The 23,626-nt window shown below is 46.9% G+C and overlaps 1 protein-coding gene across 2 annotated transcripts; it reads left to right on the forward strand.

Moving 5' to 3' along the window:
• The first annotated feature begins 18 nt into the window (after positions 1 to 18).
• OSGIN1 (oxidative stress induced growth inhibitor 1) lies at positions 19 to 20,639 on the forward strand. Of its 2 annotated transcripts, none has more exons than XM_084812032.1 (6): positions 19 to 283; positions 6,072 to 6,173; positions 13,312 to 13,448; positions 14,376 to 14,567; positions 16,142 to 16,233; positions 18,142 to 20,639. In XM_084812032.1, exons 2-6 carry the CDS (start codon positions 6,116 to 6,118, stop codon positions 19,151 to 19,153), a joined length of 1,491 nt encoding a protein of 496 aa, XP_084668158.1. In that variant the 5' UTR covers positions 19 to 283; positions 6,072 to 6,115; the 3' UTR covers positions 19,154 to 20,639. The 2 variants fall into 2 exon arrangements, with proteins under 2 accessions (XP_084668158.1, XP_084668157.1); XM_084812031.1 differs by having other exon boundaries at positions 19 to 124.
• Positions 20,640 to 23,626: the final 2,987 nt, after the last annotated feature.

Below are 23,626 nucleotides of genomic sequence, written 5' to 3' on the forward strand. Positions count from 1 at the left end.
AGGCAGCCTCCGAAGGAGGGAGAAAGGGCGCTTCTAGAAACAGCTTGCGGATTCCGCCTCTTTCTAGCTAGAGCGGCACCTGCAGCTGAAAGTTCTCTCTGGAAATCCGGCGTCCTTTTTCAAGGTAAGGCAATGCTAGAATGATGGGGAAAGTCTTTGCTTAGCCGGCTGCTGGCCCCACTGATCGTGCCTGAAAAAGAAGAGGGGGAGGCGTTGGACGTCAAGAATTTTTTCTAAGTAGTGCCAGTGGAATCTTTTCGGCTATGAATCAGCAGAACTGAAGGCAAGTATCCCTTTCAGTACAGGGAAGTGGAAAGGCTGATGTATTTTAGGAAGCAGAAGCTGGCGAGAAATGATGTGGAAATTCTGGGAGCATTGGCTCCTTTGTGTATATTAGAATTTGTAGTGATGGGAATCAAAGGCCCAGTGAATATGGGTGGTTCTTTTTAGTCTTTGGGTTTCTGTAGAATAGATATGGCTGATGGTACTTCTTAACTTCTTTGTCTCTCTTCTGAATTGCTGTGTATAACTACAAAGAGGATGGTTTGCATCCTAATGAAGGATAATGCTACGTGCCTTAGGTCTGGGTTGGTACAGGGTTTATAACTTACAGTCCTTTGACTTGGAAGTGTCTCCAGCTTCAATGGGTACGTATGCACGAGCCTAGCCGAGTTTGAACCAAGCGAGGCCTCTTCACTTAGCACGCTTATGTAATGTTATCTTCACAGTGGGAGAGTGGCATTGGCGGTATGGATGTGGAATCCACATATCAGAAACAAAGGAGTGAAAAGATACCAAGGAGTGTGCCCAAGGGATCCTTGACCAACTTAACAGTAAAAACTCTGAAGTCTGTACTGAGTAGCATTTAATCCAGCTTGTTTCTGAACAATGAATATGGGCTTCTCCTTGGTGCATTCTCTGCAGTAAAAATCAGACTGCATACATCAGTCATGGGAAATGCAATATTTCACACGTATGCTTATGATCATGTTCCTCACGTATGGCAGTGCTAGGCCATAAGAAGATGTTTTGTAGTGCTGTGTGCTAAGGCTGGACAGTAGATATTTATTTATTTTATTTATTTATTGCATTTATATCCCGCCTTTTTTCCTCTTGCAAGGAACCCAAGGCGGCTTACATTATCCTCCTCCTCTCCATTTTATCCTCACAACAACAACCCTGTGAGGTAGGCTGGGCTGAGAGTCTGTGACTGGCCCAAAGTCACCCACTGAGCTTCCATGGCTGAGCGGGGACTAGAACCCGGATCTCCTGGCTCCCAATCCAGCCCTCTAGCCACTACACCATGCTGGCTCTCTAGCCACTACACCATGCTGATAGAATCCTTTATTCTGCTCAGATGGCTTCCCTGATTACCTTTCTGATGGTCGGAGCTGTTCTGTTAGCAGTGCAGCTCTTGCAAAGCTTACCTTGCTTCCATTGGTAGCCAATGCTGCTTTGGGCACCTGAAGACAATCAAGCCAGCTCCCTGAAACAACTAAGGAGCTGACCCAGGAGGGAGCAAAATGACTCAGCAAACTCCAGAGCGGTTGGGATGTCATTGGCCACAGTGGTTGGATGATGGGGCTTAACTTTTAAAACAGTGGGAAGTGGCACGACGGAAGTATTTTTTAACCTATGTTGTGATAAATAAATAAATAAATTTTGTTTCACTGGCCTACCTTGTCCAAGTAGGTTGTCTGGGTTCAACAGCCCTGCAGAACCCATTAGCAGAGAAAAAAGGGTATGGGTGGACACACCATGGGGCATCAAGGTCTCCTTCATATGACCTTCACCTCCTGGAAATAATGTTCATCTCTCTCCAGTTTGAGATGGAGCAGTGTCACATCTGCCTCCATTTCTTAGGCTACTACCATTCTATTCCATCCAGTGGAGGCTCCGATGTCAGTGGGGCGGTGGATCTGCTCGGATCTGCTCAGAGCAGATTTGCCACCCCACTGACATTGGAGCCACCAGCCTCCACGGGCTCCATCACTTCTTGCTGGGCTTGCAGCTGGAGTCCTCAGGCAGCCTCCAGAGCCCAGCATCTTGGTAGGACCTGCCACTGCTGATGCCTGCCTCACTTTTGCTTCCTAGCCTGATGCTCTGACCACGCTGATCTAGCCACCCGTTTAATTTCCCACAGTGGCCCAACCCACTGTCACTGGGGCATGATGGGGAATTAAAAGTGTGGTTTGGAGCACTGCCACCGCAGCCAGCTAAGCCTACCTGAGCCCCCTGACAGAGGAGGGGACCCTTTGCTCGGGGCCACCTCAGACCTGGAGCCGGCTCTGTGTCCTGGTGTGGCCAGTGCTGTCGTGGAGCCAGGGCTCACAGGGACAGCGCTCAGGCATGTTTTGATCAGCAGGGATGCTGACATCATCTCCCTCCACTACAGACCTCCTGTTTCCTCTGAGGTTGGCTGCAATTCTCACAGTAGCTGGTAGGCTGGGAATGGATTTTCGTAGCAGCAACGTATTTTCCCTGGTGGCCATGCAAAGCGTTTGGGGGTGGCCATTATGACCCATTTGCTTTACAAAAGACCTGCTCCTGGTGGAGATGACAACTGCTAGAATGCGTTTGCAGGTGTGGGTCAGTGCAGCTTCCTGACTCTCCTTGTGGGCGTGGCTATAGGGATGGTCATGATAAATGCCTGCACTTCAGGACCATTAGACCACTGGGAATGAACTCGGCATTCCTTCTCTGAGGGCGATAACTCTGCTGCATCGAGACTGACTGCCACAATTACCTACTTTCAGTGCAGATGGGGAAAGCCCGAGCGGTGACTCATCCAGAGAGACAGCATTCAGACCCTTACGTGGGCTTACAGGAGCCCCTGCTTATCATGGCACACTAGCAGTCCCCTCATCATGTCCCATTGCCTAGATTAGCAGTTTTCAGACTGTGCAATCAATCGAACATCGGGGTTAGAAAAGTAGGGGGCTGATTCCTGCTGGAGGCTTCCCAGACCGACTTGAAAAGCTCTCTCCTTAATCCCCAGCTGGGCTGTGGCTATTCAGTGCAATGTGCATGTTTTCAGAGACTTTGTTACTTCACTTTGCCCCAGGGTTGAAATCTGGCATTGAAGGCCGGTTGAATTCTAGTCCTCATCCTAGCCAGACCACTTGTGAATCGCCCAAAAAGAGGACACTTATTTTTGCATATGGTAATTTCTATGGATAGATGCAACTTCAGAAATATAGTAACATTTCACACTAGCGTGGAAGGCTGCGACAGGTGCCTTGCGTGTCTTGCTCCATCTGCTGTCCAGATGCTGTTGATGAGCAACTTTTATTTTTATTTATTATTAAATTTATTAATTGCCCATCTGGCTGGTCACCCAGCCACTCTGGGCGATGTACGACGTACAATAAAACAGTTTAAAACAATAAAATTCTACAATAAAAACATTTTCTAAAATACCCTAACCCATTCCAAATGCCTGACTGAACAACCACATTTTTAATGCATGGCGGAAGCTCATTAAAGCAACGTCAAGGCCTGGCTCTTCCTTTGGATGGGTCTTATCTTTATACCAAACTTGGACTGGGCAGCCTTTCAAACACAGAACACCTTCAAAATAGAGGACAGTCCTCTGCAAGCTCCTCAACTAGAGGACTATCCTCTGGAATAGAGGACACTTGGCCACCCATCTCATCATGCTTCACCAGAATGCCCTCCTGCGGAGCTGTAGATGTTCATCCCTTGTTAGTTCACTTGCCGTCTATGGAGGATGAGGAAGCTTCTGGGCAGTTTCTTCCAACCTCTTGATTTAACCTCACTTGCCTTAAAACTATCATCGCCAACAAGAGGTCATAAGAATCTGGTCTGCGAGTTGCTACATAGCAATGAGTTGCTACGTTAGCCCTGTTCAAGTGTTAACTGAGTGGCGGTGAAACATGCTCTGGTCCTCCGTCCTTTTGGCATCACCCTCTATGAGTTGGAGAGTGACTATGTAGGGAGCCTGCCCTCCTCATGTTGACTCTCTGTGTGTTTCGCCCCAAAGTGACTTCAAATCGGCCTTGAGCAGCTACGTCTCCCCCACCCTGTTTTTCCTCTAGAGTAGGCACAGAGGCCCTGATCTGGATCGAGACCTTAGCGTGGAGGGTAGGGGGCTTTAAGATCTAGACTGAGCTCCCAGTGCCTTGTTGTTGTTCAGTCGTGTCCGACTCTTCGTGACCCCATGGACCATAGCACGCCAGGCCTTCCTGTCCTGCGCTCTCTCCCGGAGCGTGCTCAAGTCCATATTCATTGCATCGGAGATACTATCTAGCCATCTCATCCTCTGCCGTCCCCTTCTCCTTTTGCCTTCAGTCTTTCCCAGCATCAGGGTCTTTTCCAGAGAGTTTTCTCTTCGCATTAGGTGGCCAAAATATTTGTGCTTCAGCTTCAGTATCTGTCCTTCCAATGAGCGCTCAGAGTTGATTTCCTTTAGGATTGACTGATTTGGCCTCCTTGCAGCCCAGGGCACTCGTAAGAGTCTTCTCCAGCACCACAGTTCAAAAGCATCAATTCTTCGGCGCTCAGCCTTCCTTATAGTCCAGCTCTCACAGCCATACGTTACTACTGGGAAAACCATAGCTTTGATTATATGGACCTTTGTTGGCAAGGTGATGTCTCTGCTTCTTACTATGCTGTCTAGGTTTGCCATAGCTTTCCTCCCCAGGAGCAAGCGTCTTTTAATTTCATGGCTACAGTCACCGTCTGCGGTGATCTTGGAGCCCAAGAAAATAAGATCTGTCACTGCTTCCATTTCTTCCCCTTCCATATGCCAGGAAGTGATGAGGCCAGATGCCATGATCTTCATTTTTTTTAATGTTGCGTTTCAAACCAGCTTCTGCACTCTCCTCTTTCACCCTCAACAAGAGGCTCTTGAGATCCTCTTCGCTTTCTGCCATTAGGGTGGTATTGTCTGCATATCGGAGGTTGTTGATAATTCTCCCAGCAATCTTAATTCCGACCTGTGATTCATCCAACCCGGCATTTCTCATTATGTACTCTGCATATAAGTTAAATAAGCAGGGCGACAATATGCAGCCTTGTCGTACTCCTTTCCCAATTTTGAACCAATCGGTCGTCCCATGTCTGGTTCTTACTGTTGCTTCTTGACCCTCGTACAGGTTTCTCAGGAGACAGGTAAGGTGGTCTGGTACCCCCATCTGTTTCAGAATTTGCCAGAGTTTCTTGTGATCCACACAATCAAAGGCTTTAGCGTAGTCAATGAAGCAGAAATAGACATTTTTCTGGAATTCTCTTGCTTTCTCCATGATGCAGCGAATGTTGGCGATTTGATCTCTAGTTCCTCTGCCTCTTCAAAACCCTGCTTGTACTTCCGGTAGTTCTCGGGAATGCTGGGAGTTGCAGGACTTCTTTCTGTCTAATCATGCATAGGATTGCGCCCTTAAAGTCATGTCTGTCCTACAAAGGAAACGTACCTTCCCCCGAACTAACAAGGTAGCCTGGCAGCAGAGCAGCCTGGATGCTGGAGTTTTTGGAGCACGTCACATAATCACTTACTGTAGCCTTCTCCCAACTTGGTGCCCTCCAAATGTGTTCAACTACAGCTCCCATCACTAGCATCACCATTGGCCAGGCTGGTGGGGGATGCTGGGGATTGTAGTCCAGCCTTCAAAGTTGGCCAGTGTTATTTCTTTATTGTAGATCAATGGTGGGGGTAGCTAAGGCTGAGAGATTGTGACTTCGCGGCTGGTGTTAAGGGTAGGCATGGCTGGGCATCTGCCAAGGACCCACACCTGACACGCAGTGGTGTTTGACAACTCCTGAAATGCCCTATGGCATGCATGCTAACAAGTCCAAAAAGCGCTTGAATCTCATTTTGCAGGGGTGGTGGGGAAGAGTTTTGCACTCGAAATGTGTGCTCAGAATTGGACTGGCAAACTTCCTGAAGTTCTCCAGTTTCTTGCTGAGCTTTCGAATGCCCAATACTTGTTTCAGCTCTCTTGAACATGCACAGACATCATTCTGTGTCATTTGCTTGGGGCGGGAGAAGCTGTGTTCATCTTGGGGAGCATGTTCTGGTGATAACCAATATTTATTTGGCCTTACCGTTACAGGCTGACCCAGAGGTCCTCTAACTCTGCTGGCAGACAGAGAGATCATGTTACAGGCACATCTGGAATGCTGCAGCACCAAGCCCCTCCCCGTGGTGGTCATAGGTAAATACATTCTGAGGAGTAATCTATAGTTGTCAGAGGTAGTTATCTCTCCAAGCCACCCTGCACTCCGCTGCCAGAAACCGTTGTTCCAAGCTCCTATAACAAAAACGAGAAGTGTCCTGGAATCCCCCTTCCCCACTGTGCCATTCTGGTGTGAATGCAATCTTGCTGATGGGAAACAAATGGGATTGTAATTCTTGCATGTTAATGGGAATTTGCTTGAACACATTGCCAGAACTCTTCTCTCTGAGGGGATGTGGTTTCTGGGAAACGAGAGCTATATACTAGAACAGGCCTACATAGAGCCACGAGTGACTCCACTGGCTTATACCTTTATTTTTATTTTATTTATTTATTTTGCTTTGGACTTGTCCTAGCTCCAGTTGGGGTGGATGCAGAAGGATCATCTACCTGCTAATAACTTGCTCATGGTGTTCAGGTTGGTTGTCCTGCAGTATAAAGAGACTCCCCCCTCTCCCACTCGCGGCCCATCAAATACGAGGGGGAGAAAATGATCATCTGCATCTCCCTAAAGTGTTTGCTTGCAAAGTTGCTGTGCAAACACTGGGACAGGTTTCCGCTTGGTCTATATCTGCCCTGGGCTGTAGCTATAGCACGGGGGTAGACAGGGCCAGCGTCAAGGGTAGGCGATATTGGGCACGTGCTGAGGGCCTGCACCTCAGCAGGGGCTCACTGACAAAAGCTCCCTGGGGTTGTTCCTCCTCTTCACTGCAAGCTGCTTCTTTGCCTGTCTCTCACCCTGGCCCAGGCGAAGGTGGTGGTGAGAAGGAGGAGATGCCACAGCCTCCTTGCTTAATGGTTCTCTGCTTGTCAAGCAAGCAAGTGGCTGCAATGATGAGAAGGAGGATGAGGAGCAATAGCAGCTGGTGACAACTGGGGTGAGAAGGTGGACTCCCTGAGGGAGGAGGAGCCGTTGAAGGTGTCTTGCCCAAGGGCCCTCCAAAATGTGGAGCTGGCACTGATAGAGCACACGCGTTGCATGCTGGGGATTGAACCTGAGATCTTCTGGATCTCCAGGTAGGGCTGGGAATGACCCCTTTCTGAAATCCCGGAGAACCCCTGACAGTTAAGGTGGACAGTACTGAGCTGGATGGAACCGTGGTCTGGCTCATGGCTGCTTCCTGTTCCACACTCTGTACCGAAGTGCTTTGCCATACTCCTCATCCATCTTCCTTGCCCTCTGAGCTAGGTTTTAAATGCCATTTCCATCATACAAGTGACAAGAGATGGAGTTTTAAACCAGGTTCTCCTGCTTACAGGTTCTTCACTGCAGTCCAGTTGCCTGCTTGAGTTTTCTTGTGGCTTTGTCTCCATCCTCTTCCCTTTTGACAGTTGAAAAAGCTCACCCACCCTTGCCTGTGCTCATCACCTGCTCACTATTCTGAGGTATCTTTTTGAAAAGAGGACCTTTTCATAACCTCAACTTTGCAGGTTTATTTTCTAACTGCATACGGACACTGTATTGCAGTGGGTTTTGGTCACCAACCTTACAGATTCTACTGGACCGTCTATCAGATTGCCCATAATTTGTTTAATCCTTGCACACTCCCGTACAGGTCACACAGGCATTAATCACCAAGGCATGGTTCAAGGCAAGATTTTTCTAGAAGCATATTAAGCGTTTCCCCAAACGGTACGTCCAGGAGTGACACTACATGCTTTAGTTTACATTGGATAACAGAGAGCTGGAGACCTATGGTGTCATCATTAAACTTTGGTTTGGTTTATAACCAGAGCATAGTGGGAGCAAATAAGTCTCCAAAAGCAGGCAGCACAACGGCTAATCCTTGAAGCAACAAATTCCTTGAAGCAACAGCCTCAGAACATTAACTTCTGCTAAAATCATTGGTTTCTCTGTGCCCAGAATTGATGCTGCTTTATTTTCTCATGCTTGTCCTGCAGAGCACAGGTCTTGGATACAGCTCTGCAGGGAAACAGCCTGTTCAAGGGGAAATAAACCCTAACCATTAGTTCCCACTGAGGAATACTCAATCAGTAATTGGCTAAATAAATGGTGGCCACCCTTATTAACTACTCCTTCCATTAATTGATCAGGATCTAAAGGATCAGGGTTTCTCTTCATGTTTTGGTTATAAAATGCCTTGCCTTTTCTAACATCAAATACTCAAGGCAAAGAGAAAGCAAACAGACAGCTTAAAAATGCCACAATACCTCACTTTCAAATGCATTTATGTATTACATTTATAATAAATTATAATAACATTGGTTTATGACATATATAATATATCAGAGGTTAAGGCAACATACATGATGGTTCCTATGATATCTTCCAGGTACAGACTAGATCCAGACTAGCTTAACTTGAGACTAGCTATTACATCCTGTACCTTCAGGCAATATGCTCAGCCCTGTGTAAATGAAATGAACTCTCTACTTGCATGAATTCTAACAAGACAGTAGCCTGATGGGACTCCTTGGGCAAAGCTGTGGTGCTACCACCATAGAGGCTCTGTCCCAAACCCTGCATGACCTTAAAACAGGCAATTAAGGGACCCAGAGAAATGAAGAGACCCGGAGCAGAGCCACTTGAGCAGATCCCAAGAAGTAGGTGGAGATGTTCCTGCAGATGCACTAGGCAATCAAGAGCTCCACTGCATTATCTTGCATCATCCGAGCAGTGGGGTGGATGACTGTCACCTTTCCATTGGCTCCCTAGTTACACAGCAAATGCCAAGTTATTTTAAGTTCAGTTAGTCAGCAAGTGCAGTCAATGGGCATTAGGCCAGCTGGGGACTGCCCTGACTGCTTTCTCCAAACTTGACTAGGCATCCTGGAAGATTCACAGACTGAACCAGTTTTTGGCTGAGTGGGCCCATCTGCTTATGGTTGTCTAGAGTTGGAATGCTGACCAATGGATGGGTCCAACACTGTCAATGGAGTGCCAGTCAAATATGCTCTCACGTTGACCCAAGGGTAATGGGAAGAGTGAAAGCCCTTGTCTCCTCCCAGCCATGCAGGAGGTTGGGCTCGTACATACATGCACAGCCCTCATTTTGGATCTGCCCCTGTCCATCCTGCAGCTCGTACCAGAAAGCCTGTTCTACTCTCTCTACTCCCAAGTAAGCCATGTGGTTTAACTTCTGCTTGCCATGTGCTGTAGGTACAGGTGTCTTGGGACAGGGGCACAGAGTGGGTTGAAGAAGAAACAAAGACCCACATGCCATCATCACAGTGGCTTGGCTCACGAGTGTCCAGGAGGCAAGATTACCAGAAAGTCTACTTACTGCATTTGCTCTGGGGAGTAGGGATGTATGAGCATTTCAGTTTTGCTCAGAAAACATGTCCCATTTAAAGCTCTGAATGCAAAATATTCGCAAATGGTTGAACACTTGCTTGCGTTCGTCTTGTTCCCCATTGCCAGTTTGACTTGCACTAATTTCCTACTTTGTGCACATTTCCTCAGTAGACTGCATCAACTCCAATTCAGTCTATGGAGGAAATTTGCACAAATCAGGGGAGAGTTGCACAAATCTCCTGTTTGACCGCTGCTTACTTTGTGCAAATTTCCTGTTCAATTGTTGCTCAATTTGCACAATTTTCCTGTTTGCGCAGAGTGAGGAGCAATCACAAACGTGAATAGAAATTGGGCACAAGACAAGTGGCAAGACAATGTTTGGAGAATTCTGGCCATCTCAGACATCTCTCGTTCACCTGTCCCTACTGGGGAGTAGAGCTCTCTATCTGGTCTGGCCTGGGGCTCTGAAAATGTCTGGGAGGCCCTGGACCTACAGTCCTCTAGGCATAGGTTCCAAGTATCCTAATTTAGCAGAAGCAGAAAGACCTGATCTTTCTGGGACCTTTCCTTGGTAAATGACTGTCATGATTATAATTGCCATTTGTGGATGCCTTATTAAAGTTCCGTTAGTTGCTGGAGTTGTCATTAACCAGAGAGTTCAGCTCCCTTCTTCTTCATCTCTAGCCGTTAAGTCTCTGAGTCTGGGTTGGACTCTGCACCTTGGCTTTATTGTACTAGTATGTAAACGTATGCCAGTTATACCCTTAAGGTACACAGCCTGCCATTTCACATACTGTAGCTGCTGTGATCATGTTGGACCATTAATAACCTATTTTTATTTATTTATTTAAAAGAGTTTTAACCCACCTTTCTGGGCACACTGCCCTTGCAATGTGGCTTACAAGATTACAAAAACATGAACATTCAATTACAATTAAGCTGACACACACACACACACACACACACACACTCTGGAGCAACAGCAGCGTATAATTTTAAAGCACCAAGTGCAGACTGGAATAAATGTGTCTTTTTTAATGTATCTTTTAAAAAAGAAGAAGCCAGCAGTGATGAAGCCATATGTATCTCCTTGGGGATGGCGTTCTATAGGGGTGAGGCCATCACTGAGAAAGCCCTGCCCCTCGTACTGCCAGCATAATGGCTCTTAAGAACATAAGAAGATCCATGTTAGTTCAGACCAAGGGTCCCTCTAGTCCAGCATTTTGTTCAACACAGCAGCCAACCAGCTGCCTGTGGGAAACTCACAAGCAGGACATGACTGCAACAGCACCCTCCCACCCATGTTCCCCAGCAACTGGTGTATATAGGCATACTGACTTTGCCCTTGGAGGTGGTACATAGTCATAACTGATAATAGTAACTGATAGTTTTTGATAGCAGTCAGTGTTAGTCTTTGATACCAGTAGTCATTGATAGCTTTATACTCCATGAATTTGTCTAACCCCCTTTTAAAGCCATCCAGATTGGTGATCATCACTACATCTTTTGGTAGCAAATTCCATAGCTGGACTAAGCACTGTGTGCTTTTCTCTGTCTTGCATCTCCCACCCATCAGCTTCATGGGATGACCCCATTGGGTTATAGTATTATGAGGGAGGAAGAAAAATGTCTCCCAATCCACTTTCTCCATACCGTGCATAGTTTTGTACACCTCAGTCACCTCTTTTCTAAGCTAAACAATCCCAGATGTTGTAACCTTTCCTCATAGGGGAGATGCTCCAGCCCCTTGATTATCTTGTTGGTAAGCCACAGAGTAGGGCCTTTAATTCCAATCTTAATATTTGGGCAGGCTCATGCAGGTATTGTCAGTCCTTCAGATAATTGGGTCCCGAACCACGTAGGCCTTTAGCCAATTTTTGGCCAACTATAGTTGTGGGTTTGCATGTTTTAACATCTTCAATCAAACAAATGCTTCTCGCTTTTAAATTGTGCAGGACAAGCTATGGCTGGCAAAATAGACCCATCAGGGATGTGTAGCAGTGGGCTGTGTGTGCGCTTTTAGCTGTGATCCTTGATGTGAGACTTGCCGACTTATGCCCTTGTCCCCCTTTTCCTCTGTAAACTGATGGAGGTTATGTTGAGAACAGCGTTCCCTGACCCTGAGTCCTCCAGTTGTGTTTGGCTACAGCTCCCATCATCTTCCATCCCATCTTCCATGGCTGGAGGATGATGAGAGATGGAATCTAACATATCTGGAGGTCATGAGGTTTGAGAAGGCTGGTCTAGAAGAAGGTTGCTGCTGTAATCAGCAGTGTTCTCTGTTGCTGTTCTATTGAAATAATTATTTCAATGTGTTTAGTCATTTGGCCAAGGGTTGGTGTGCATTTTTTGAGAGGGAGGTGGGAAATTTGTCAAATGCTATCTCCGTGCCTAGATGGGTCTACAGTGGCAGCAGGAAGCTTGACAAAAATCTCTCTCCAGGCAAGTTCAGATTTATAGTCATGGCTGCAATTTTGCTTTGTGGCGAGGTGGGCAGTGGGGTGGGGGACCAGTTGTGGCAACGGGCCACACACCAGCTGTGCCACAGACAGCAGCATTCTCCCAGTTCCCATCAGTATTTCAGTTCTCTGCATGTTTATTTTTGGATAATGCCCTTTCCATCCAAATAAGTCCTGGCAAGGACTCAGAATTCCCAGCCTGTCATTTGAGCGCCTGTTGGCTTCGATAGCACAGGATGGGGGAATATTCAGTATTCCCTCTTGGGCCCTTCTTTGATCAGTGCTTAGGCAGAAAGGAGCAAGACTTAAATATAGCCCCAGAAGAAATATTGGCTCCCAGTTGGTTTTTACAACATGGTGACTGTGCCAAATGGAGCAGGGATACTTACGCTGTTGTAGGTTGCTGTGTCACCCTGACCTGTTCCCTTGTATTGTGCAGCTGTTGGGTTTTTTTTCCTTTGACACATTCTAGTAAGCAATGCTGATTTGAGTTGCAGAAAGTGACAGATGGTTATGCGAGGGCACTGTAAAATATTAATCTAGCTAGAAGGAGGCGACTGAACAGCCTGCAGAAGCTTTTCCTGAAATGGTTTCCAGGGCTGGCTGAAAACACTTTGGGTATTGGAAGGAGAAAATCCAAATGGCTCACTCACCTTCTACAAATTAATTGGAGGCGCACAATGCAATTTGATACAGATCTACTTGGGAGTAAGTCCCACTGAGTTGCATGGGAATGACTCCCAAGTACGTAGGTGTAAGATTGCAGTGTTGATCCCCTGGGAAGTTCTCCTGTGTGGGCCTCATTGAATTGAATGGGAATACTTTTGTGCATCTCTCATTAATTTCAATGGGTCCTGCACCGCAGACCTTTCCTGTGTATTATGCCCATGGATCACACCTGTCTCTCTTATTTTGCCAACTTCAATGGCAGCCAAAATCAGCTGCCTAAGATAACTGCCCAACCCAATCAATGGCTGCCTCTGGGGCTTCCTAAACCAGCTCTTGGGGAGACTTTAAGAAAGGGACAGGTGCATTCATAATGCTCTTAAACATGTGCCATTAAATATATATTTTGGGACAATATTCAATCTTCAGCAAGAATCTGGCCCCAGAAAAAGCTTTCTGCACCATGAGCTTCCAAAAGGCAGCACAAAGTCCTTCATAAAAAGGCACAGGAGGGAAGCATGAATACAGTCTTTCAGTAGTATTGGCTCTTTCCAAACCATGGAAGCTCAGAGTGGTCTCCTGTTTTTGGCTTTGCATATACAGCTGCATCCCAGCTTGGCAATCACAATTGTCTGCCAAGAACTGGAACCTAAGCCTCCATCTCTGGATAAAATGCTTCAACTGAGTTAGCTAGTGCTTCAAATCTTACAGATCCATCCGATTTTTTCTCTTTCAGGAAATGGTCCCTCAGGGATCTGCTTATCCTACCTACTGTCTGGCAACATTCCCTATGTCAGAAGAAACTCTGTTCACCCGAATCCCATTTTGCAAAGGAAATTGGAAGAGACGCCTGAGGTTTCTATCTTGGATCAGGTTGGTACACCGCAGCATGATTCTCTGTGGGGTTGGCCCTTCAACAAAGGAGATTCAGCTCTAAAAAGATTATCTGCTACAGCAGTAGGGAGAAGAATACTCTAGTTTGGGCGTGGGGAACCTCAGGTCCAGGGACCAGATCCGGCCCTCCTGTAGTTTCAATCCAGCCGTCTGGGGTTCCCCATAAGGCCACACCCCTTCACCTGGCTGCATCCCCTTTCCTCCAACCACTGTGAAATGCAGATGGATTTAACAAAATCTATACCTCCCTAGTTAGAACTAAACAGTGCATCCCAAGGATAAGAAGCTACCACCTAAATCAGAAGGGGAGGAATCATGTATTGACCTATTGATCACATATGGAATTTGCTACCACAAGATGTAGTGATGGCCACCAAATTGGATGGGTTTAAAAGGTGGTTAGACAAATTCCTGGAAGAGAAGGCTATCAATGGCTACTAGCCCTGATGGCTATGTGCTGCCTCCAGTGCCAGAGGCAATATGCTTATGTATACTAGTTGCTGGGGAACATAGGTGGGAGGGTGCTGTTGCCCGCCTGTCCTGCTTGTGGGTTTCCAGGCATCAGAAAACTGGACTAGATGGGTCCTTGGTCTGATCCAGCATGGCTCTTCTTATATTCTTATTGTTAATCTGGTACTAAAAAGGTTGAATAGTTTTGCTCTGAAGAAGCTACTTGAATCTGAAGATGACTAATTTGATCTGGAATGGTTGAATGATCTAAAAGTGGGTTTTGGGGAGACCTACAAGAAGTTCTGAAGCTAAACAAGATCGAATTTACACTTATGACTTGGCAGGGACCAGACAAGTGCCCATAGCTAAAGCCTTCTGAATCAAGAATCTGTGTTGAAAAACAGATGAAAATGAACAGTTGAAAGCAGGAGTTCAGCTTTCTCTCCTTTACTCCAGGATCTCGAGTACCTATCTGAAGGTTTGGAAGGGCGATCCTCCAGCCCAGTCGCTCTTCTTTTTGATGCTCTGCTGCGGCCAGATACAGATTTTGGGGGGACCACAGATTCTGTCCTGGCTTGGTGGCACCAACCTGACAGAGCCATTCCTCATCTGGTTCTTGGCAAAAATCTTCCTGGAGGAGCCTGGCATGTAAGTGCAACTCGATGCATTAGTGCCTATAAAGTGAGAGTGCGCAACCTTTTTGGCCCCAAGGACTAACACATGGGGTTCAGGACCCGAGGGTTGGAGGCCACAGGCACATGCATACGCACATATGTGTGCTCTCACAGACATATACCAATGCACATATAACCCCCCCCACACACACACACCACATATATTCACCCCCCCCCCAATGATCCTGATACAAATTGTTCTTTCCTTGCTGCTAGCAATGCTGGGGAAAGATTAATCTGTATGAGGATCACTAGGGGAAGGAGGGAGTGGCGAGTAAGGCAGTGGAGAAATAGGTGGGAGACATCAGCTGTGGGGATGGAGTCAGGGCATCCTTTAAGGGGTGCAGTAAAGGCCTTGGAGTTGGAGGGACACCAGCAGCTCCTGGGTTGCAGGTTATGCACCCCTGCTGTAAAGCATCAACTACAAGTTAAAACAACAAGAGCCACTTGGCACTTTAAAGACTCACAAATCTATTATTCTGGCATAAGGGTTTGTGGACACCATCCGCTTCATCAGATGCATGAAGTGTCGACTTTTTAAAGAATTATTTTAATTAAGTTTTAATCACATCTTTTCAATGTAATCAATAGCACATAAAATATTCCAACAAAACACAAACATTACATGGGAAATCCAATTACAGTCAACAGGGATCATGTTGGCCAATCTATAGACACATGCAGGTGTGGGGAGAGAAGTGTAAGCAGTCTTGTCAGAGGGAACTGAAATGCAAAAAAAATCACACAGTGATCCATTCACAAAATGTTGTTGGGTGACAACATCGACATCACTGCAACGGTGGGTTGCTTAACATATGTAGTGTGATAAAAACAAAATAAAACACCTTTTCCCTACTCAAACTAAATGAAATCGAGTTGAATTTCTTAATGAATTGTACTTTGGCAATTTCACGTTGGTCTTGGTCTTTAAAATTCTTTGTTCAAGTTGAGCATCCTAGTACTGATGGATTGAAGCTCTCAATCCAAGCTGATCTTTCAGTCAGTATGGGTAGAATAGGGATGGCCCATAGCAATCTAATAAGGGCGCAGTCCTATGGGTTGCACTCCCAGTAGATGGCATGGTTTGAGTTCAGAACTCTCCACCTATCCTATGCTCTGCCTGCAAGAGCCAGGTGGGGCTAGAGGAGGACGGAGGTGATTTCACATCCATTCCCCCTTTCAAATTTAAAATGCAGCTAAATGGGCCTCTGAGCCTACCTAGCTGACTTACCTTTCAGGGGGTAGGGAGGGAACTGGAGAAGCTATAGGATACTGTGCAATCTGGTGTATACTATGGGATACTGTGCAATGCTGGATTTGTGAGCAGTGCATGAATCTAGGCTGTATGGCTTTGCTTATTTATGATAAGCCAAAGGGTGATTGAACAGTCCAATTACCTCTTGTCCCATTCAAATGTATTTTGAGAATAGACAAATTAAAGGGACTGCCAAGGTACCCATGAGACTTTCTACAGTGTAGTTACCAGTCACTTCCAACTGTATTTACAGAGCTTGATCGATATGCTTATCTTTGTTCTTTTCTTTTTAGTCTATTGAGGGATCCATGTTCACACTGAGCCAAGGAGACTGGATGGGGCTTCCTGATGTCCAGTTCAAAGACTGGCTGAGTAAGAAGAAAAGGTGTGTTCCTTCCCTATGAAAACAATCAAATGAAAAACTCTCATTTAAGATCTACTTAGTAGGCCCAATAGATCCAAGGCTACTTTTCTATCCTATTATGGTCATCCATTTTGGATATCATGAAAGAGCAGGAAATTGTTATTTAATGCATTATTACTGTATTTTTACTCCTCTAGAGCAGAGGTGGGCAGCTGATAGGCTGAATCATTTGGAGGGCCACACCTCCCATAATCCCTCACCATTGGCTATGCAGGGTAGGGCTGATTGGAGTTTTAGGCCAAAACATCTGGAAGGCCACAAATTGCCTACCTTTGCTCTAGAGAGAAGGGATTGTGGGTTTTTCTGCCTCAGGTACCAAAATAACTTGGTTGGCCACGGGGTCTATGTGCCTAAACTTGGGGTGGGGTCATTTGCTGCTCTGCCTCAGGGAGCAAAATGTCTTGGGCCAGCCCTGATTCATTCACGATCAAAGAAAGAGCAGTCTTGATTACATTAAAAAAAGGAAGGCATGTAGAAACTTTTTCAGTGCTGCATTATGGTTTCCTTGGAGACTTGCCATTGTGAAGGAATCTTCCAGAAGCGTTGCCTTATTTAGGATGCCTTGTTGTAGGCATGGCTTAGTCAGTTCAAAGATGGCTTGGCTTCTGCATCATGTTTTATTTGCAATCCATCCAAAGCCCTCTGCGTAAAGCAGATGAACCGTAATATGACGTTCCACCTCAATTCTAGATTGCAGGTACAGACTGAGGAAACAAGCAGCCAGTTTGAGCATACAAGCCTAAACACAAAAGAGAAATAGAATGAAGATGTAGAAGGAATAACTGTAACCTGGAATATGATTTTCAAAGCCTGTTAGGGAGTTATTTTTTATAGACTGATTTTTGTAAAAAAAAGAAAAAAGAAAGAAAAAGGTCAACTTCTATATTTTTGCCATTTATGAATTCCACTGAAGCTTTAACAGTACATACTATCTCAAGATTTGTTTCCAACTTTTATCAACATATTTACTAATTAGCAAATGTACCTGGGATTATATGGGTTGATAGTTTGATACAGCAGTGGCTTTCCAAGCATCTCCAGGTAGGGGTGGGAACGACCCCTGTCTGAAACTGTGGAGAAACACTACCAGTCATTGTTGGCCAGGGGTGAGAAACCTTTCCTCCCTTTCCCACATTACCTCAGTCAATGCATTCCAGAAGTGGGCAAATCCCAAGCTCAAAGTAGGTGGAGTTTGCAAAGTGGCCCAAGGTCCACATGAAATTAGGCCGAGGTCCTCATGTCACCCTTAGACCTCAGGGTCCCCACCTCTGGTGTAGGCAATATTGAGCCAGTGGTCTAATTTGGGCCAGTGGTCTAACTTGGGATTGGACAGCTTCCATCTAGCTTCTTAGATGGTCCATGAGGTTGAGGGTCCCAGGCTGTGTGAAACCTTAGAGCAAGAGCATTGAAACTCTTTCAGCCCAAGGGTCAAATTCTGTTTTGGAGAGGTTCTCACCGCCACATTCCAGTGGTGGGAGGGGCCAAAGGGAAAAGGGGCAGAACCAAAGGCAAAAGGCATGGGGTCCAAGCACCAAAACTGCCAGCATATTGTAGCTTAAAGCTCTTACTACCCGCAACTAAGCCTCAGAAGAGGCATTTTGACTGCAAAGTTAGGAGAAAGAGAGTGGGAACAAAAGAAAGGTGCATGGCCATCTGGGGAACCCCAGAGAGCCAGTTGGGGAACCCAGGAGAACCAGATTTGGCCATGGGCCTGATGTTCTGCACCCCTGTTTTAAAGGTTAAAACCAGCACCTAGAATTGGGTGCAGAAGCATTTGGGTAACTAAAGCAACTGGTGACGAATATGTTGAATTAGGAGGATGTGTCCCTTGATTATCCACCTGTACTGATAGTGCCATTCTTGTTACAGAGGCTTCAGAAATAACCGGGCAACAGCTGGAGACATAGTTCAGTATTACCAATACTACGTGGCAAAGAAAGAGTTAAAGAAGAACTTCCTCTCTGGCACTCTCGTGACCTCTGTGAAGAAGCTGAGCATAGCCCTGGACTCCAGCTACAGTGATCAAGATTCAAGGGACAGCTGCTCTCCATGGAATTTTTCAGAGAAACCAAAAGCCTACCACCAAGCGGACAGTGGGAGTCTCTTCCAGGTGGATGGCTTGGCCACGACCCTCCATGGCACGCAGCCGTTCTCTGTGTATGCGGAAAACGTGGTCTTAGCCACTGGGACTTACGACAGCCCGTTGCGTCTCAGGGTCCAAGGGGAACACCTTCCTTTTGTCCATCACACACTCTCTGCCCTTGAAGAAGCTGTGAAGAGCAAGGAGATCGGCGTGATGTCTGACCCGATCCTGATTGTAGGTGCTGGGCTTACAGCGGCTGACGCCATCATCTTTGCACATCATTGCAACATTCCTGTGATCCACGTCTTTCGCAGGAGGGTCAATGATCCAGGCCTCATCTTCAATCAGCTCCCAAAGACAATGTACCCCGAGTACCACAAAGTCCACCAGATGATGAAAGAGCAGGCCATCCCTTGCCCGGGGCCCTATGAATGCTATGCCAGCCTTCCTGAGCATCATGTGGTCTCCTTCACAGAGGACAGGAAGTGCATCTTTTGCGATAAGAGCGGCCGCCAAAAAATACACACAATTTCCATGGCTTTTGTGCTCATTGGCTCCAACCCCAACCTCTCTTACCTGCCCAACAATGGCATGGACTTGGCCGTTGACTGCGAGCAGCCGGTCAGCTCCAAGCGGAACCCCATGGATGTCGATCCCTTCACCTATGAATCTGTTCAGGAGAAGGGACTCTATGCCATGGGGCCATTAGCTGGGGACAATTTTGTGCGGTTCGTACAAGGAGGTGCTTTGGCCATTGCCAGCTCTCTGCTGAAGAAGGCCAACAAAAATCCTCCATAACACTTGCAAATCTCCCCCTTTCTTGGGAGGAAGATACTTGTCAACCTTTGAGCAGAGGGGGAATGAATGCATAGAAGCCCTTCCAGACATGAAGTCTCTCTACAGTAGCATCCTTTAGGCTTGCTCCAAAAATCCTGAGCCACAGATCCATGAAGTTGAAGGCAAGATGTTTGTGGGGGTTAGCTTTTCAATCTGCCAGGTGCCCAGACTCCTGTTCCCCCTGCTGTCCCCATGTTATAAACTGGGGAGTCACCTCTATGCAGGCCTTAGCACGGAACAGGTAGAAGGGGGCAGGGTAGCCATTTCCCTCCATTCACCATGTGAAAGATTGCTGGGGTATGCTAATTTTTGAATCCTCAGAGTTAAATCTGTGACAGGTTTTCCTCTATGTGTAGACAGTATTCTCTTATTATGAGACTCCCCAAGCTTCAAGGGTCCCATCCAGATATGGTTCCCAATAGCTGTAAAACCAAATCATCCACTCAAGGAGTGGAAGGCTTGGATCCAAAGTAGCACAAAGCAGTTTGTTCACATGCAAGGGGTCTTCCCTGGGGGTCCTATTTGGCAGCAGCCCCCATATGTCTCCAAAGCCCATCAAAGTTGGGAGGGTCTGCCAGAGTAAGTTTCAAGGGGGTACAAGGAGCTGCAGTAAAGGGCGAGAGGATCAGCAGTCCTTCCCATGAAGGTGTGGAGAAACCTTCTGCTCTCATGTGGTGGAAACATGTACCGCATCAAGGGTGGGCATGGTTGGGCACCTGCCGAGGGCCCACAACCCAACAGGAGCCCACTGACAAGAGCCCCCTGGAGTTGCTCCTCCTCTTCACCATGGTAACCTGCTTGTTCACCTGACTCTCCCTCTGGACCAGGCAATGGTGGTGGGGAGAAGAGGAGCAGGAGATGCCCCTGCCTACTTGCGCACTGCCTGTCAAGCAAGCAAGTGGTAGCAGTAATGAGAAAGTGGAGGACGAGCAATAGCAGCTGGTGGCAATGGTGGTGAGAAGGCAGACTCACTGAGGGAGGGGCCCATTGTGGCTTGTTTTTTGCCCAGGGGCCTCCTTCTATCAGGCCCTGCCAGGATGGCCAATGGTTAGGAAACTTGGGAGTTGTAGTCCAAAACATCTGGAGGGTACCAGGTTGGGGGAGGCTGTCCTGAAGTGTATGCTGTACTTAAAGGTGGTAGTACAATCTTCCATTAACAGCCCAGTGATCACTCACTCTCCTTGTTTAGAGACGTGAAGTTTGAGTAGCCTTGTTAAGCAACAGCGATGCAACAGCTGACATCACAAGAAATCCTTTAGTATTCCCCTTGTACGTTGGTGCCAACTTTAAGGCAACATGCTGAGTTTTATCTATACAATTAAACATGTTATTAATTTTTAAGCAAACATTTTTTAAATAAAATTTTTAAAAGTATATATATATAATGGTTTATTATTATTTTTTGTAGGTGGCTATTTTTAAATAAAAAAAAATTGTGGTGTTCACGAATTCTTCTATGACTCAGATGTGTTCTATTTGAAGGTATACAGATTATTTGTGACCCAGGTCACTGCCCGGCTGGGATGCAGAGTACCCGGTTAGCAATGTTTTTGACAAGAGAGAGTCATGTGTAGTTTCTGTTCTGATGCATTTGGGCAACTTAAATAAGCATCTAGGGCTCACAACATTTTTTATCAGATAAGATTTGAAATGTGAGCTATTTGTGTCCAAGTTTCTTGATCTTTTCTTTAGCACAGTCTGTTCATAATCTGGGTTATCCTTCGATAACCACTCCTGAACTTCCTTTAACGTCTGAGTGTACACACTTGAGTGGAGGAAGACAAGTAACAGTGAGTTGAAAAGTCAACTAACTCATGCAGAATCTAGGTCTCTCATAGAAACACAGTGTTGGAAGGCACCTCCAAGTCCATCTAGTCCAATCCCCTATTGATGTAGGTAATTCACTACTACAGCATCCCTGATAGGTTGGCCATCCAACCTATCATCTTGCTTTTAGCCCCGTAGAAGAGGGATGTTAACTATAAGATCTGAGTGGGTTTGCCAGTCAACCAAAGGGAATGTGGCCTGGATGAGGGTTTGACCTCAGGGGCAGTTGTCTTTTCCTTAGTGTGCACATGCGCGCACACACACACACACACACACACACACACACACAACTTGGCCTGGTTGCTAGGTTCTCCCCTGCCCTATGCTCGTGTCTTTCTCACTTAGTATACATCAGGGGTGCAGATGTATACTGTGAATGAACCCCCCACCCAGTCCTCTGTGGGCCAGATGCCCCTGCCCAGCCCTCACCAGGTCATGACATCAGCTGCGCAAGGCACACCAGTGGGCATGGCCATTTACACCTGTAATATTGTATAGATGGGGTCTCTATGGCTGCTAGCTGAGCAATATTAAATTTACAGAAGTTCCCTTTTGTGTTTTTGCAAAATGGTGACGGTGGAAATGACAGGTGCTCTCTTGGACTGCTCAGGGTAGATGAGGGCAGCTTGGCGAATGCATGGGGTTTGTGTGAGAGAGCAGGTCTGGGGGCATGTGAGTGGGGGCAGAGGCTTGGTGGGAGCCTGGAGGACCCAGACGGGGAGGTGTCCATCCATCCCTAGGTCGTGGTGAGAAGGAGGAGCAGGAGAGGCCACTGCCTACTTGCTCACTGGCTGGCTGCCTGTCAGAGAAGCAAGTGATATCAATGAAGCGAAAGAGGAGGGGGCGCAAGAGCAGAGGGTGACAATGGCAGTGAGATGGCAGACTCACTGGGGGAGGGGGCCCACTGAGGGTGTCTTGCCCAAGGGCCTTCCAGACCCTGCAGACAGCACTGGAGGCTCCCTTAACAGTCCTGGCAAAAATGCCCAAGGACCTCTCTTGTTAGGGAGATTCCGTGATTGCACTCAATACATGGGTGTTGCTCAAGTCTTCTGAATGGCTTGGACTGGGGTCTCCATCATGGTGTCTGCGGGCATTTTCCTTGGCTCCCTGCTCCTCCCCATTTAAGTTTTTTTAAAAAAACATTTTTTAAAAATGTGTATGTATAACACCTGCTGCCACTCCTGTTCTGGAGGGTCTGTCAATTACGCCGACCCTCTGGCAAATGACATCATCACTCCTGCTCTGAAAAGAAGTCCCGGGCTGCCCCCTCGGGCTGCCCTCTCCTGCTGCCCTCCCATCCACCACAGCACTAGTTGCAAATGTCAACAAGCATATATTGTATTTTAATACTGGGGATGCATCTTTCTAGGATCATAGGCAGCAGATTCTTGTAAGTATTGGAAGAAACCAACACCCTGCTCTCTGTGTATATTGCAACTAGGGATGTTGGAGAAACCCACAGTGGATTCAAATGAGTTTGGATTTAGATGAATCCAGCCTATGGATTCCACAGAGGACCAGCTTTTTCTGAATCACACAGATCCTGCAGATGTATGGACCAGTATAACCCTTTAAAGAGTCCAAATCTGTCAATGAACAAAAGAAGCCTGACAATCCACGAAGCACAGACAGTAACGATTTAACAAAACCCATACATCCCTAGTTACAACTACTTCGTAGCATGAATTAGCACCACAACTGTACAAACAGTGTGGAATCAGGTGAAAGTTCTTAGTCATGATGTGACTGAACTCCTGTGTCATTGATCTGAGCTTAGAGGTCACAGCAACTCCACAGTGCAACAGGAAGAATTTGGACAATGCTGCCATTTAAAGTGGGTAAAATGATTTGTCAGAGCAAGGAGGGTCTATCAATTCTCCTGGCACTCAAAATCACTGCTCCTGCTCTGAAAAAAAGCAGGAGTACATACCCCGGTGTTCTCCCTCTACTGCACCACTGGATGAAGCAAAGTTGGGCTGGGGACCCTTCCTGGAGGGAAAGCAGATGGGTTAAGTACCAACTGCATGTCATGCCTTCCTTGCATCCCACCCCACCCCACCCCACTTCACCCCACTCCTTTTCAAGACAGAAGTGGCAGCCTGCATTCCAATGCCCGCATTGTCTACCATTCCTGAAAAGGCAGGGGTGCAGAACATCTTTCTGCCTGAGGGCAGAATTCTATTCCAGAGAAGCTCTGGGGGGCTACATTCCAGTGGTGGGCGGGGCCAAAGGCAACAGGGGTTGGGCCAAAAGCAAAAGGAGTGGGGCCAAATACTGGTGTATGTTAGCTTCAAGCTCTTAGTAGCAGTAAGTAATCCTCAGGAGAGGCATTTCAGCCTGTTAGAATGGGGAGGGGGAGAGAACTGCACAAAAGCTGAGAACGAGCTGTGGTTGGCAGAAAGGGGCGTGGCCATCTGTGGCCCCCGGGGCTGAGGCTACATCCCTGATGTAAGCACTCTTCCAATCTGTCCCCTCTTAGCTTCTTGCAGGGTGTTGCCTCCTGTAGACCCCACAACTGCCACAGTATGATGGAGGAGGATACAGGAGGACCCTAGGTTTCTAGGAGAGCCAGTGTGGCGTAGTGGCGAGAGTGTTGGACTGGGAGTC

The sequence above is a fragment of the Heloderma suspectum genome, chromosome 8, assembly GCF_057233095.1.
Source record: "Heloderma suspectum isolate Gila_16-S chromosome 8, 16-S_ref, whole genome shotgun sequence".
In the NCBI taxonomy this organism is placed as follows: domain Eukaryota; kingdom Metazoa; phylum Chordata; class Lepidosauria; order Squamata; family Helodermatidae; genus Heloderma; species Heloderma suspectum.

Excerpts from the sequence above, each read along its gene's own strand:
- OSGIN1 (XM_084812032.1), top strand. The coding sequence starts at position 6,116 with ATGTTACAGGCACATCTGGAATGCTGCAGCACCAAGCCCCTCCCCGTG. Across the intron at positions 6,174-13,311 it reads CCTCCCCGTGGTGGTCATAG|GAAATGGTCCCTCAGGGATC; the intron begins GTAAATACATTC and ends TTTCTCTTTCAG. Across the intron at positions 13,449-14,375 it reads AGGTTTCTATCTTGGATCAG|GATCTCGAGTACCTATCTGA; the intron begins GTTGGTACACCG and ends CCTTTACTCCAG.